General features: G+C 58.0%; 1 protein-coding gene across 4 annotated transcripts in view; it reads right to left on the bottom strand.

Annotated features, from left to right (window-relative positions):
- Positions 1 to 13,531, bottom strand: part of WIZ (WIZ zinc finger) — a 24,449-nt gene extending 10,918 nt beyond the window's left edge. For 2 of the 4 annotated variants that reach the window (XM_029915938.1, XM_029915937.1), the window contains exons 1-4: positions 12,803 to 13,077; positions 7,801 to 7,873; positions 4,072 to 6,212; positions 2,560 to 2,883 (exon numbers count right to left, since the gene is read on the bottom strand). In XM_029915938.1, coding sequence (XP_029771798.1) covers positions 2,560 to 2,883; positions 4,072 to 6,212; positions 7,801 to 7,873; positions 12,803 to 13,007 — 2,743 coding nt within the window. In that variant the 5' untranslated portion in view covers positions 13,008 to 13,077. Of the gene's footprint in view, positions 1 to 2,559; positions 2,884 to 4,071; positions 6,213 to 7,800; positions 7,874 to 12,802; positions 13,078 to 13,451 lie in introns of those variants that run through there. The other 2 variants (XM_029915936.1, XM_029915939.1) reach the window with 2 other exon arrangements.
- Between the last annotated feature and the right edge of the window lie 833 nt (positions 13,532 to 14,364).

Genomic DNA, 14,364 nt, shown 5'->3' on the forward strand with positions numbered 1-14,364 from the left:
GAGCGCGGCCGCCGAGCCCGCTCCGTTCCGCCCCGCCCCTTGGGGCGCACCCAGTGTGGCCTGCCGAGCGCCGAGCGCCGCGAGCGAAACACTTGTCCCGGCCCAGCGGGCCGGGAGGGGGTGGGGCCGGGCCCTCAGGGAGCCGCCGGCACACCGGCTCGCGGAAGCACACTAGCCGCGCTCAGCGTGGCCGCCAACTGCACCCCCACCCCTGGCCTGGACGGGCCGGGACACTCTTCCCCAACCCGGGACATCCTAAGGCTAGAATGGGAATCCTCCGGCCACACGGGTTTGCCTTAACAGCGTTCAGGCTCATGGAGCCCCGGCGCCAGGAGCTAGAAAGTGCGCCGGAACCCTGCGCTTTTCCCTATCCTGGAAGACTCCCCTCCGTGTCGGAGATCCTGGAAAACACCACATCCCAACTACGAGGATCCCACAACATCATCCTGGTATCCAAATGTCCCCGCCCCCCTACCCCCCCCCCCGCGCCCTCCTACAATTCTACGGAACTCCCCCACGACCGCTGGCACCTCATTTCAGGCACAACCTGCTTCTCCCCAACACCAAATTAATTGCCCCCAGCGAGTCTTGACAGCTGGGTGGAGCCAGAATATGACCGTTGCCCCGCCCCCAACCTGGCACCCGCCCCCTAAGGCCCACTTAGGTGGGAGATGCTTCTAAGAACAACGGTGCAGGGCGGGTGCCAGGACCTAGCCTTAATCTGGGGCATCCTTCCTAAGGCAGGACTTCCAGGATCTTCTGAACCACTTACTGCTCACTACGTGTTAACTGGTATTAACCAGCCCCCCAACCCCCACCTCCGGACAAAGCTAGGGCCATACCAGACTGAATCCTGACACCCCAATTGCTTGGCCGGCTCCATCAGCACTAACTAGGGGCTCACACATTGGTCTTCTGGTAGAAACAAGCTGACCAGAGCTGAACCTGATTGCTGGGCACATGCTACCATCCCTGGGTGGCCTGACCCAGGTACCAAGTAAGGAGTGTGAGCCTGACATTTCAGGCCTCTACCAGAGTGACAGAAAAGGCAGCAGGCTGGAGTTTATAAACTACCTCTTGTGTTCCCCAGTCATCCTCAGAGCCAACTCCACTTCTCAGCCATCCCTGAGACACCACAACCTAGCCAGGTGTGTGAGCTGAATGCCCAGGAGACAGCCTTCAGCAGAGGCAAGAAGCCTGAGGTCACATCCCTACTCTGTCTCTTTCGAAACTGTTACCTCAGCCAACCACTGTGCCCTTTCTGTGCTTTGGTCTCCTTATCCAAGGAGGAGAGGGGGCTTTGATGGTGCCACCCTCCACTTTGCAGACCCTCTGGTCCTCTTTGCCAGTAAGGCGGCTTACAGATGAGACCAGCTGAGGTCAGAGTACAGATCTAGGTAGGACCCTTGGAGCTGCAGGTAGGAGAAACAGAAGGAAACCTCAGCCCCAAGCAGCCCCTGGACAGTCCCCGTTTTCAGGGGCCTCCTGCATTCCCCAGAGCCCACCTACTCCTCACCACCAAGTTCTCTGCTTCGAGGTTCAGTAAAGGCTCCCACAAAGTCAGACTTTGCAAGGCTGGGGCCTTCACCTTTCTGCCCCCTCAGTGATGCCCAACCCCAGGCTCCTTCACCAAACTATTACGTCTGGATTTCCCAAGCCATCCTCCACTGCAGAGAGCACTGAACATGGTTCAGAAGTCTAACTCTGCTGCTTTGTGGCCGTATGGCAAAGCAGATGACCCACAGTCTTCTTCTCCATAAAACCAGACCACAACAATCCTTAGCCACACAGAATCATTCTGAGTCATAAATGAGATGAAACTTTAGTATACACAAGCACACAAGTTATGGGAGGGGTTACCAATGCTGCTGGACAAAGTAGGCACCAATGAAAATCTAGAATATGGACTTGAGATCTGCAGCATCTGACAGAATTGCCACTAACTTTGCACTAACCACATTTCAACTCCTCAACAGCCATATGTGGCCAGTAATGACCTACAGAACACCTATCTAGAGAACCTTTCTATCTCAAAATTCTACCGGACAGAGCTGCTCTAGATAGAAGACATTTTTAAGACCACGGATGGTAGAGCCTGACTTGTCTGGAGCTTCAGACCCCAGGTCCGCCACCTCTGGCTGTGTGTCCCTAGGCAAGTTAATTAATTTCATTGTGCTTCAGTTTCCTCATCTGTAAAATGGGGATTATAATAACACCAGTCTTATAGCGTTATGGTAAGGATAGAAATAGCCTTGTGTTTGTAAAGTGCTTAGAACATATCTGCTTCCTCGTAAGAGCTGAATGAGCATTAAAGTCACTGTCAGGCAGAGCAGGCACTAACCGGATCCAGAAGTAGCCCTGGCCCCACTGCCCATGAGTAAAAGAGAAATAACCCCTCCACAGCAGGGCAGTTGAGAGGACAGTTGTCCACATATTTTATAAAATGACTTGAAGCCCTGCCAGGAAAGCAGAGTGGCTCACCCCATCCTACCCCTCCATCTCTCTGGGCCCCTGAGGAGGGGCAGGTCCCCCAACCCCCTCTGCACCCTCTCCCCTTACCATCTCCGTAGGCTGGCCCAGGGTCCTCAGCCCAGGTGGGTGGAAAGGGCACAGCAAGAGGTAAGCGGGGCCGGCGGGAGGTCAGGAAGCCACTGGGCGACCCCCCAGGCTCACAGCCCAGGGGGCTGGGGGGCCGCTCGGCAGCCGAAGTGGCCAGCAGCTCTTGCAGGATGTTGATTGGCGACACGGTGAGCTCCCAGTTAGTGATGCCAAAGTCACGCAGGTGGGCCCGGGCGTGGCTGGAGAGGCCAGCCCTCGTGTCGAAGCCAGCCCCACAGAAGTCACAGCGCATCAGGCTGAAGGTGCCTGGGTCGAAGTTAGCCACTGTGGAGGGAGAGAGGACATGGGCTGCCTGGAGGGGTGACTCTCTGGCCCCAGCCATCCCTGTTCCCAGGGCTGCTCACCCTCCACCCTCCACAGATCACACAGCAAGTGCCATCCCTGACCGGGACACCTCCCTTTCCCGTTCACGCTCCTACCTGCATGAACTCACATGTCCTTCTGCCCTCCTACTCCAAGAAGCCATCTCTGCCTGACCTTCTAGATTTCCCTCTACTTAGCTCTCAGCATCAGGGACTCCACCCTCAGAAACACTTCTCCAGTTGTGGATTTGCAATCCTTTGGGCAAGCGTTCAATTAATATCCTTCTCATGTCTAAAGTACATGCCTATTTTTGCTCACTGTCACTCCATGCTGTCAATTAAATCTTTGCTGAATGAAGAAATGGCCAAACAGATGGGATGCCCTCCTCTGGGAGTCTGCTTGGACCCCCCAACCCAACAGCCCCAGGCGAAGTCAGGGACCTTCTCTCGGCTTCCCCAGTCCCCAGCTTCCCCCATCACAACCCTGGTCACTCACCACTGTAACTGCCTGGTTTTACAGCTGTCTGCCCCCTGACCCTGCCTCCCAGTACACGTGCACACATGCACACCCGCACACACGCACTCTCAAACACCACAGGAGCACCTCCCCCAAGTGGGATCCACCTCTACCAGCGTCAGAACGACCCAGGGCAATCATGTTGGAGACAGACCTCCAGAATCAGAACCCAGGTGCCTGGGAATCCACATACCTCACAGGCTGCCCTGGGGAGTTCTGAAGCCGGCCAGGGTCACACACTCCTATTACTGGGCCAGGAACGCCAGGACAGCAGGCACGGCTGTCTCGTTCCCTGCTGTGCCCCGAAGTGCCCAGAACAGAGGGAACCTCTCTCAATAAATATTTGCTGAGTGAAGACATCAGTGAAATCCCCTGCCTGGGGCTGCCTCCTCTGCCCATACTCCTTCCTCCAGCTGCTGGAAGGGCCAGGGCATCGGGGGCGTCCCCACACCTCCACTGATGCAGTGGCCTTTGCCGCGCCTCCGGTCTTCCAGAAGGAGAGGCCCTGACTTCCCCCTGCTTGTCACTATGGGAGGACTTAGAGTGAGGGTTGCTCGGTTCAGAACTCAGCTGCCCAGCTGCACGTCTCGTGGGCCTCGGAGGGAGGTGGGTGCCAGAGCGAAGCCGCCCTACCTTTTTTCTTCTTCTTCTGGAAGGAGAACCTGCGCTCAATGGCCTTCACCTCCTCGGCAGAGATGAAATGCCGCACATTGTAGCTGACGCCCACACGGTTCAGGTGGCCCCGGACGTGATTGGCCAAGCCGATACCGTTATGGAAGCGATCTGGGCAGTAGGGACACTTCCGTTCCTCATGCTTCAGGCCCACTGCCGAGTCCCCATCCAGGAGTGCGTCAAGCCCCAGTGGGCCACCCAGCGGCGTGTCCAGAAGCAAGAAGTCCAGGGGGTGGGTGGCCCCCAGCCCCAGCTCCTCGGGCGGCAGCCTTGAGGGCACCCGGGTGGCTGCAGCCATGACCTGCGGCCCCAGCTTTGCCACCAGCACAACAGGCACCATCCCTTGGAGCTGCTGCTGCTGTGCCCGTGAGGCCTCCGCTGCCCTCAGAGCTTTCCAGAAAGTCCGCTTCAGGTCCAGGGCCAGCTGCGGGATGAGGCTGGGGGCAGCTAGGGGTGGAAAGACCCCGTTTTCAGGGGAAAAGTCCATTTCTGAGGCCAGCAGTATGTCTTCCTCCTCCTCTTCGTTCCAAGGGTGTCTCCGATCTCCCAGCTGGCCTGGGAGCCCCTGCAGGTGGACCACACTCTTGTTCCTACCAGGATGTAAGGAGTAGGGGACAGATGCAAGAGGTGAGGGGAAGGCTGGCCTTCCCAGGGGCCTCTGATCTGAGCCGCCCAGCAGTGGCTTTGACAGTGGGAAATCCCTCTTGCCCAGCTGCTGGCAGCCTGGGCCAAAGGCCAGGCTGGGGTCATATCCAGCAGGGTTCTCCTGCCACGTGGGGGCCAAGAGTGGCTCAGCTTTGCCAAAGTAGTCCTCAGCAGCATCAGGGTAGTGGGCATATGCCTCCTGGCTGGTGCCTGGCTGGCTGGCAGGGTCCTCCTCAAAAGCCTCGGCATCCTCCTCCCAGTGGGGATGGGCATGCGCGAGACGCATGTGCTCCCTGAGCAGGCTCTCGCTGGGCGCGGGGAAGCCACAGAAAACGCAGCCGCTGAGCCCTGAGGAGGCTCGGTAGGGTTGATAGGCGAGGGTGGTGGCATCAGGGCCCGGGCTGCAAGCCCCGCTACCGCCCCCAAAGGGCTCTCTGGCGGGCTGGCCCGGGAGCTCACGCACATGCAGCTTGGCATGCTGCACAAAGGCCTTGGAGGAATTGGTGCCAAAGATGCACTTGGGGCACTGCAGCCGTGCCTCCCGGCCCTCATCGCCCGGGACCTGCTTCAGTTTCTGGATCTCTTCGATGATCTTCTCCCGGGAGGCCTGGTGCAGCTGGCGGTGCTGCTCCAGGGCGCTGGGGTCGGCAAAGGCCCAGCCACACTCTCCACAGGCCAGCGGGGCCAAGTCGGCGGGGGGCTCCTGGCCCGGGGCTCGGCGGTGCTGGCTCATGTGCTCCAGAAGGTGCTCCTTCTGCTTGAAGTAGATGCTGCACTCAATGCACGGGAACACAGCTGGCTCCTCGTCCTCGTCCTCATCTGGGCTGGCCACCCCCTTGGCCACCTCCTCCAGCAGCTCGCACAGGTAGGGCCCCGTGCGGACCGGGGCCAGTAGTGGCTGCAGCCGCTCCACAGATGCCTCTGAGTTCACTGTCCAAGTCTGTGTGGCCACTTCTGAGGCTGACCTGGGCAGGCCCCACTCGGATGGCTGGGCCAGCCCTTCCAGGTCAGCCAGGTGCTCTCTGGTGTCCTCCACCAGGGTCATATCCAGTGACTTAGTGCTATCTTCTACCGGCACTAGCACCGTCCTGAAGGAGGTGAGGGGCAGGGGCTGGGGTGGCAGGTCCAGATGCAGCCCTGCATCCTGGGGTGGGGCCTGCTCCTCTGTGTCTTGGAGCCAGTCGAACCTGGGGTGGCCCCGGGGGACCTTCTCCAAGAGCTTCGGTTCACCCTGATGGTGCGAGAACCTTCTAGAGCCCTCAAGCTCAATGTGGGGTTTCACGGTTCTCACAATGACCGAGTCCTCGAACCTCCGCTCAGATGGGAGGCCCTCCCTGGCTTCCTGGACCAGGGGGTGCTCCCAGGTCCCCTGGCCATCAGGGGAGCCAGGGAAGTGGCCCAGGAGGTGGGATGGTGGGGAGCCCGGCTGGAAGTCCAGGCTGCCTCCATCCCAGCAACTGCAAGGAAGTGCCAATTGGGACAGGTTAGCCACAGGCCTCAATTTCCTTTCCGGGGGCAGGGGAGGGGGTCTTCCCCAGAGACTCAGCCCAAGGGTGACCTCAGAGGGGCCGGGAGCAGGGAGGTATGGGGAGTGCAGAGGCTGCTTCCGGAGCTATCAGACCAAAACACACATCCAGCTCCCAGGCTGCACCTGTCTATAGAGCCCAGCCCCATTGCATGGTGGGAGAGTGTGCAGGGCCTATCAGGGGCCACACCAGGGTCATGAGGTGTGTCCTCAAGTCTGGTGGCACAGTCAACTCTCATCTGTCCCCCAGGAGGGCCCAAGGCTCTGATCTGTGCCCCCAAACTGGGGTGATTTCGTTTATTTAGTCTCACCTCTCCAGCAAATTTGGTGCAACTCCGTGGCTCAAAAAACTCAAGGGAATGCACTTTTTCCACCTGTAGCTCCCTTCTTGTAAGGGTGGAGTCAGGAGTGGTTGAAGGGTCCTGCTCAGCCTCTGGCCCCAAGGACCCTGACCTTCTTTGGGGGACGGGGGAAGGGGAAACAACCTCACCGGGCCTCATGTTTCCAATCCTACAAATGGGGACGAGTCCCAAAAACCCAGAAGCCTCTGTGTCTTTATTTAGCCTCTACAGAGCTTTCTCGTTTCCGTAATCAAAGGAAAGTTCGCATGAGGTACGTGCTCATTTAAACGATCACAGCTACAATCCTTCAAATGGGTACCTTGACCCCATGAAGCGTAGGGAGAGGAGGACACAGCTCAGTGCTGGGGAACGCTTCGCTTGGAGAAGCCCTCCCTCCGCGGGGATGTGGCTCCTGGTGAACCTGCAGCCAAAGTGCGCTCTTCTTATGACTGTCCCTGATAAATCTCCCTTCATTCTCAGGACGCTGCCTCCAAGAGGGGCTATCAATCGTGCCCACCAAACAGGTGGAGACACGGCTCCACCACGAGGCTGAGTGGAAACCACGGGGTCACCTCTCTCAGCCCCACTGGTGACATGTGATACTAACAGGACCATCCCCTCAGAGCCGTGGCAACGATTCGATGGGGTAAACCTGTGCCAAGGAGGCCAGTACACAGCAAGCGCTCAACAAATGGGAGCTTTTAAACCAGTGCAACTATTATTTGCCTATGAGCACCCCAAGACTTAATAAAGGGTCACTGCTGTCACCACTGTTGTCACTTCCTGCTTCTGCCTCACCTCCCTTGGGTCCTCAAGGCCAGCTTGTGAGATGCATCTTAGGGACTCTATTTTGCAGATGGGGAAACAGAGGCTTGGAGAGGCCTGGCATCAGGCTAGGGGCCACCTGGCAGAGACAGGACTCCCAATGGTCTAACCTTCAGGCTCCTGTCCCTCTGGCCCTGCTCCTGACAGGGATAATGAGAGTTGACTGTCTGTGTTTATCCCAGTCTTCCCCACCCGCTGCACACGCCCAGGGGCTTGTCTGCCGGGAACTACCTCCTGCCTGGCCTCCTGATTCCCTCCTCTCCCCCTTCTTACTCCCGGGGGCTTCTTTTGGGCCTAGGCACATCCTGCTTGCCCCCCTGCCCTCCCTGACGTCAGGGCCAGCATGGCACTCACCAGCTGCTGATCCGATGGGTGGCGGAGGTGGCACGGGGGAGGGCTTCGCTGAGGCCAGGATGGGACTGCCCGTCTGCAACAGAGAGGGGAGACCCTGAGGGGCTGGGGTCCCCCTGGCCGGGGTCCTTCACAACACCCCAGCTCCGGGGGAGCCCTGCTAGGCACCTCGGAAGGGCCCAGCCAGCTCCCCACCCCTCGCCCCTGAGAGGCCTTTGGCCTCTGCACTCCTGAGGCTTGAAAGGGGTTTCTTTGGAGGAGTCTCCTGGGGGACCCCTGGGGTGTCCTACCTTCAACCCTCCTCTCTTTGCCCCACCCCCCTCCAGCAAGCAGGGTGATTTTTAAAAATCACACCCTGGTTAAAATTCACTTGACTTCTCATCATACCTATCAGAAAAGCCAGATTCTCCACCACTACCTGCAAAGCCCTGAGAGGTCGGACCTCCACAGGTCTCTCCAGTCTCAGCTCCCTGCCTCTGACCTTCACTCACTCTGTCCTGACTCCTCTTGATGCTTCAAGCCCACCCAACCCTTTCTGGCCCCAGGGCCTTTGCATTGGCTATTTCTTCTGTCTGGAGAGTTCTTCCCTGGCCACTGACAAAGTGAGCCCCTATGACTTGCTCTCTTGTCCCCTGTTTCATTTCTTTCTTTGAACTCTCTGAAACTGCCTGGTTCCACCATGGGAAACTGCTTTCCCTGAGGCCCTGCTAACTTGTAAGCACCCCCTGAGGGCAGGGACTTTTTCAGCCTCCTTCACCACAGCATCCCAGTGCCTGGCACACATCAAGTGTGCAACCCATACTTGCCAGTTGATGAGTGAGGAGCCCTAAGCCTGAGCTGCAGATGACCTGTTCCTGCCTCCCAAGCCCCCTTCGGGCCTCAGTCCTAGAACCAAATCCCCTCCTGGGACCCCTTACACAGATAGAGCCAACTCTCCATTATCCGCCTGTGGAGCCAACGCCTGGAGCAACCACAGGAATCCTGGCCTGTGCCTCCTCTGCCCGCCGCACTTGCCTGACATGGGTGAACATGCCAGTTGGGGTGCAGGCCAATTGCCTGGGCCAAGGTTAACACACGGGGGGAACTTGTGCCCCGTCCAGAGCCTGACAGATGCAATTGCTGGATTCACTTCAATTGGAGGATGGTCCAGGCTAGTTCTTTTTCTGATCCCCCACGGTTCAATTTGCCCAGGAAATTGAGAGCTGACTGTCAGGAGCCAAAGAATTAAAAGTGCCATCAGGGATGGTGGGGGAATCAGAAAGCTGTGGTCACTGGCTGAGGGTCTTTCTGCTGAGCCTGAGAGGAGGGCTGTGACTGTCACACAGCTTCTGGAAGGGGAGGGTGGCGATGGGGGTACAAACATTTGCATTTTTAGAGCAGTTTCTCAACTTCAGCCCTATCTGCATGTGGAGTCGGATGATTCCTCATGCACTGCGGGACACTGAGCAGCATCTGTGGCCTCTCCCCACTAGATGCCGGGAGCCCCCGCCCCGGGCCTGTGAATTCACGACAATCAAAGATGTCTACAGACATTGCAAAATGTCCCTTGCAGGCAGAACTTCCCCCATTTGAGGACCTCTAGAGTAGACTGATGGGGAGCAGAGGGCCAAGCCAGAGGTACACTTGAATGCAGGGAGGGAGCACGAGGGGGATGTTGGAGATAGTGTGAGGGTTAAGAAAGCAAGGTCTGGACCAGCCAAGGGACGGAGATCTCAAAACATGGGGTCTCTTGAGAACACAAGAGTCATAAATGTGAGCTACTCAGGGGAAGGCAAGCAATTCAGTGGCATCAAGCCACTGGCTCCGCACAGTCTAGAGGTGTAGGTCTGAGGGTGCGGGCGTCCTGTTTCTGAGATTCTGAGACCCTAGCTCTGGAGATTCTGGGCGTCCCAGATTCGTTGATTCTGTGATTGGCATTGTCTAAGGATTCTGTGAGCCAGGGGGCTGTGTTGGCCTCTTTGAGCAGCTCCAGTGAGGCTCCTATTTTTAGTGGCAGCATTTTGGAGGAAGCAGGCCAAGCAGGGCCCCGTGTCCAAGACATCTGAGGGCTGGGGGGCTTGCCTAGAGGCCTCCATGGCCAGTGTAGGGATCTGGAAGTCCCTACAGGTCAGACAAGGTACCCGGATGCAGCCCTTGGCAGTGGCCATGCCAAGGGGCCCTGGTGGACTACTGCTACCTGGGGGGTCCCCAAGAGGGTTTGAAAATAAGAGAGGGAAAATGAGAAGGGTGTCCATTTGCAGCTTGAACCCCAAGCCAGACAGCTTGGCAGAGTGGCACTGAATCTAGACTTTGGAGGCAGACAGATCCAAGTTCAAGGCCCAGTGGTGACTGAAGGGCACACCTTTCCCACCTGTTTCACCTCCTCTGTATAAAGGGAACAGCTACACCCATCTTGCAGGGCCAGCTACGGATGCCAAGGAGATCACACAGTACATGCTCCATCTGGAGAGGCGGCAGTGGGAGGAAGGAAGGGCTATGAGGGTGCTGGGATGGGGTCAGGTTGGCTTGGAGATGTCCCAAGTTGGAGGCTGGACCCAGAGCTCACTCCACGCTCTCATTTCCTCCCCAGCCTGGGGCCTCACGCAAGGGCAGAAATAGTGTGTCGTTCATTCCCTGGCCCCCTGGTCCCAATGCCACGCACCAGACTCCCATCAATCCCAGTGGACCATCTCAGCCCCCTAAGCCTTGGCTGTACCCAGGAGGCCAAGGGGAGATAGACCAAACATCAGGCGGGGGCTGCAAGGAAGCTGTGGGGGCTCCAAGCCAATAGCCCTAATGGAGGGCAGAGAAGGCAGTGGATGCATCCATGTGCAGACAGAGCAGTTTGGAAGTAGCCACTCCAGGGGTAACCCGTGGGGGGCTCCAAGGGCAGGGTGGGGGTGAGGCAAGGCCCAGGCTTCGGGGTGGAACAGCAGCCCCAGAGGCTGTTCCTATTTATAGACATCACAAGACTCCTAGGGCAGGTGCCGGAGCCAAAAAGGGGGGTCCAGCAGGCTGAGAGGCCAGTGGGGGAGGTGCTGCATCCCAAGCCTAGGCCCTCATCTAACCTCCACGCTGTGACCCCCCCACCCAAGTCAAGCCATCCCTGTCCCAAGCTCCCATCTGCTCAAGGACATCATTAAGGGTGGGCCCAGCCCCCTTTGGCAGCCACATTCCCCTCCTCCCCAGGCACATGCGCTGGATCTTGGCTGGTTCCCTGGAGGGAGGGAAGACGCACCTACCGACTTACCTGCCCCCTCTCTTGCCAGACCTGGGGCTTCTGCCAGGTAGAGAAGTGACCAACTCCTCAGAACCAGAGAGGATTCTGGGACTCCAGACCCTGTTTCCCTGGACCTCTCATAAAATCAATGTCTCAGGCCTGCTCTGGCCAGTTACATGCCCAGGAACATGGTTCTGCTTTTCTCTGGGCCTTGGTTATGAATGGTCTAGAGGGGAGGGACTGCTGAGGTTCCCTGAGCACTGATCCTCTGCCCTCAGTCTCACTCTGTCACCCCGCTGTGTGACACCTTCCGTCACTACCCATTGCTTCCATGCCATTGTATATGTGGAGCCTGATGCCTAGACACCCCCAGCCTGTCTGTTCCTCCCTCAGGACTCCTGGATGGCCCCCAGGCCGGGCTTCACCCACTGGAGCCCCAGCAACTATGTCATAACACCTGGCAGCTGGTTCATCTCCCACCCAGATGGCGGGGTCCCTGAGTGCAAGGATGGTATGTACACACAGCTCCAAGAAGGTGCTCTGTAAATATCCAAACATCATGAGTATTGCTAAGGATGAGCTGGGGCAGGTCCCAGATGCCTTGACACAGCATGCTGGGTAAAGACCAGGGCTGTCAAGCCAGGTTCCTGCTGGCTGTGGGATCATGGGCAACTAATTTAACCCCTCAAGGTCTAAGATTCCCATCTCGAACATGGGATGATAATAATTGAGGCTGCCCCACAGGAGTCTTTTAAGAAGGACATGAGATGATCACATAAAGGGGCTTGGCATGTAGGAAACTCCTAATGAGGTACCTGGAGGTTCCTGGAAACCAAGGCTTGTGGGGCAGGCCAAGGAGATGAAGGAAGACATCTGGTGCATCAGCCTGCACAGCCCCCACCACTCTGCTGCTCCTGCCTGGTCCTTGAACACACCAGGCTCCTCCTCACCACAGGACCTTTGTGCCTGCTGTTTGCCCCGCCCTCCCACCTGGCTTGTCCTTCCCACCATTCATTCAATGCTCCACTCAAATTCCACCCACTCAGGGAGGTTTCCCAGGTCCTCCGGGCATGATCCTGGCGCTCTATGTAATACCTTTATGACACCTGTTACTGCCTGCCCTCATGTTATTTATATAGTTGCTTATTGCCTATCTCTCCTACTAGAGTGTCAGGGCTGTGTAGGAAGGGAGTTTTGCCTCTTTCGTTCATGGCTGTATCCCCAGCACCTAGAACACATCCTGACACATAGTGCTTGTTGAGTATTTAATGAATGAATAACAAATCTTGAGATGGGGACAGTATGAGATCCCCTTTTGCTGGGTAAACTGAGGCACAAAGGGGTTAGCTGGTGTCCCTGACTAGCCAGTCTCTCCCCGGCCACTAGAGGGCATAAGCTGTTTTAATTTGTGGCTCAGGACCAGGACTCACCAAGACAGTGCAACAAGAGGGAGCCGGACAGACGGATGGAACCAGGGAACACCTGGGGAACAAATGGGCTCTCAAGGCAGAACGCTCAGGGTGCTAAAGCTGTGCACCTGTATACAATTAGTGTGCTCAGAAAAGGGAATCAGGTCGATCTGAGTTCAAGTCCCAGCTCCTTGCCACCCACTTGGGGGTGGGTATTCATCAGGTCTGATTTTACAACCATAAAATGGGATAATAAGCAGAGTACAAAGAAAAGGCTCTGGAGCCAAGTAGAATCAGAGTCTCATCCCAACCCCCTGCTGGGCTGCATGATCTAGCCCACTCTGAACCTCAGGGACCAGGCTGATACCCCCCAGGGCCGCAGGGCCCACCGTCTTACCAGAAATGCCACTTCTGCCATCCATAATGTCTCGGGGTCCCTCCTTGGTGACAGGCAGGTAATGGGTGGACCGGAAGATGCCACCTTCCCCCTCAGCAGCCTCGGCCCCACCTTCGATGTCTTCCCTTGGTGCTGGGCCAGGCAGTCTCTCGGGGCCACGAGGACGATCCGGGGCGGCCAGGCCGCCTGCCAGGGGCCCATCCATGGATGCTCTCTGCCTGGCTCCACTCAATTGCTGGTCTGGCTCAGCAAGGCATTGTAGGTCTGGAGGCAGAGAGACAGGTGCTCAGGGGAGGTGGGAAAGGGATCTCCCTTAGTTTCTCCTACTTGGAAGCCCCAGTCCTCGCCCTTGCTACTCAGTGCCTCAGTTTACCTCCCAGCCCAGGAGAGCCAAATAAATGGTGCTGAGGCCCTATCGAGATGCATTGTAACCCAGATGTCCCCTATCTTTTGTATGGCTCCATCTCTCACCCCACCCCCTGCCATAACTCCTCTGTACACAGCTCCTGCACTGTGCTGCCTCAGTTTACCCCATTTTTACACACGCAAATTTATGCACCCTGTTTTCTTCCAGCATTAATCCTACCACTTCTCCCAAGTGCCCCCCCTCACTCACACACTGATGCACTTTCCCCAGTTGTGCCCTCACCTCCATGTACATGCAGATCCTATGTACATGCTTCAGCATGAATCCCAGCCACTTCTACACCCTGATCCTATACAAGTCTCAAGTGCCCCCATCATTACCTCTGCACTTTTCCCACACTCTGACCCCGATCCCCTCAGGACCTTAGAGTTCCCCAGCATTAACCCTTTCACCCTCACACAGAGCCTTAAGTGACCCCAGCATTAACCCCTTCTCTTCTCCCCAACATTATCCCTCATGCATACCCAGCCTGGGCTCCTCCATCCCACCCTCCCAAGATTTCTCTAGTCTGCGGACAAAAACGACGGATGGGGCTCCTGGTCCAGAAAGGAGGACCCTAGGGAGGCCGTGTGTGTGAGGGGGTGGGTGCTGTCCTCTCCACCTATAAATACCTTCAAGGTAACGGCGGAAAGTGAAGGGCAGGAATGAGGCGCCCTCCCCAGGGAGATGGTGGGGAGGCCGGGCCCAGGCAACCGGGGCGGGGCCCGGGCTCCAGGCCTGGCTGCAGGCGCTGCCCTCGGGGGCCTGGGGGCTCCCAGGGGGGCCAGTCCGTGGCCTGGCAGTCGTGGCGGGGGTCCCTGTCCAGGCCCAGAGGAAGCACCTGCGGATGCCCACCGGGTGGGCACTGCCCGCGGGGAACAGGCGGGACCGCAACTTCGGAGCACTTTGGCAGCGTGGGAAGGGGCCTCCCGCCTGGACGCCCCCCAGGGGTCGCAGGGGTGGGGGCGGCGCCGCGCCAGCGCACCCCTCGTTGGGTCAGGGTCCGGTAGACGCTCCCTCCGCCCGTGCACTTCGGGGCGGGAGACCCCGTGGGACGCGCCGAGGTGGGGGGGGCACCTGCCCCAAGACCCCCGCACTTCCCCCCCACCGGAACGGCCCCGCCCCCGACCAGGCCCCGCCCCTGCAGGCCCCGCCC

This window comes from Suricata suricatta, chromosome 12 (genome assembly GCF_006229205.1).
Source record: "Suricata suricatta isolate VVHF042 chromosome 12, meerkat_22Aug2017_6uvM2_HiC, whole genome shotgun sequence".
NCBI lineage: Eukaryota > Metazoa > Chordata > Mammalia > Carnivora > Herpestidae > Suricata > Suricata suricatta.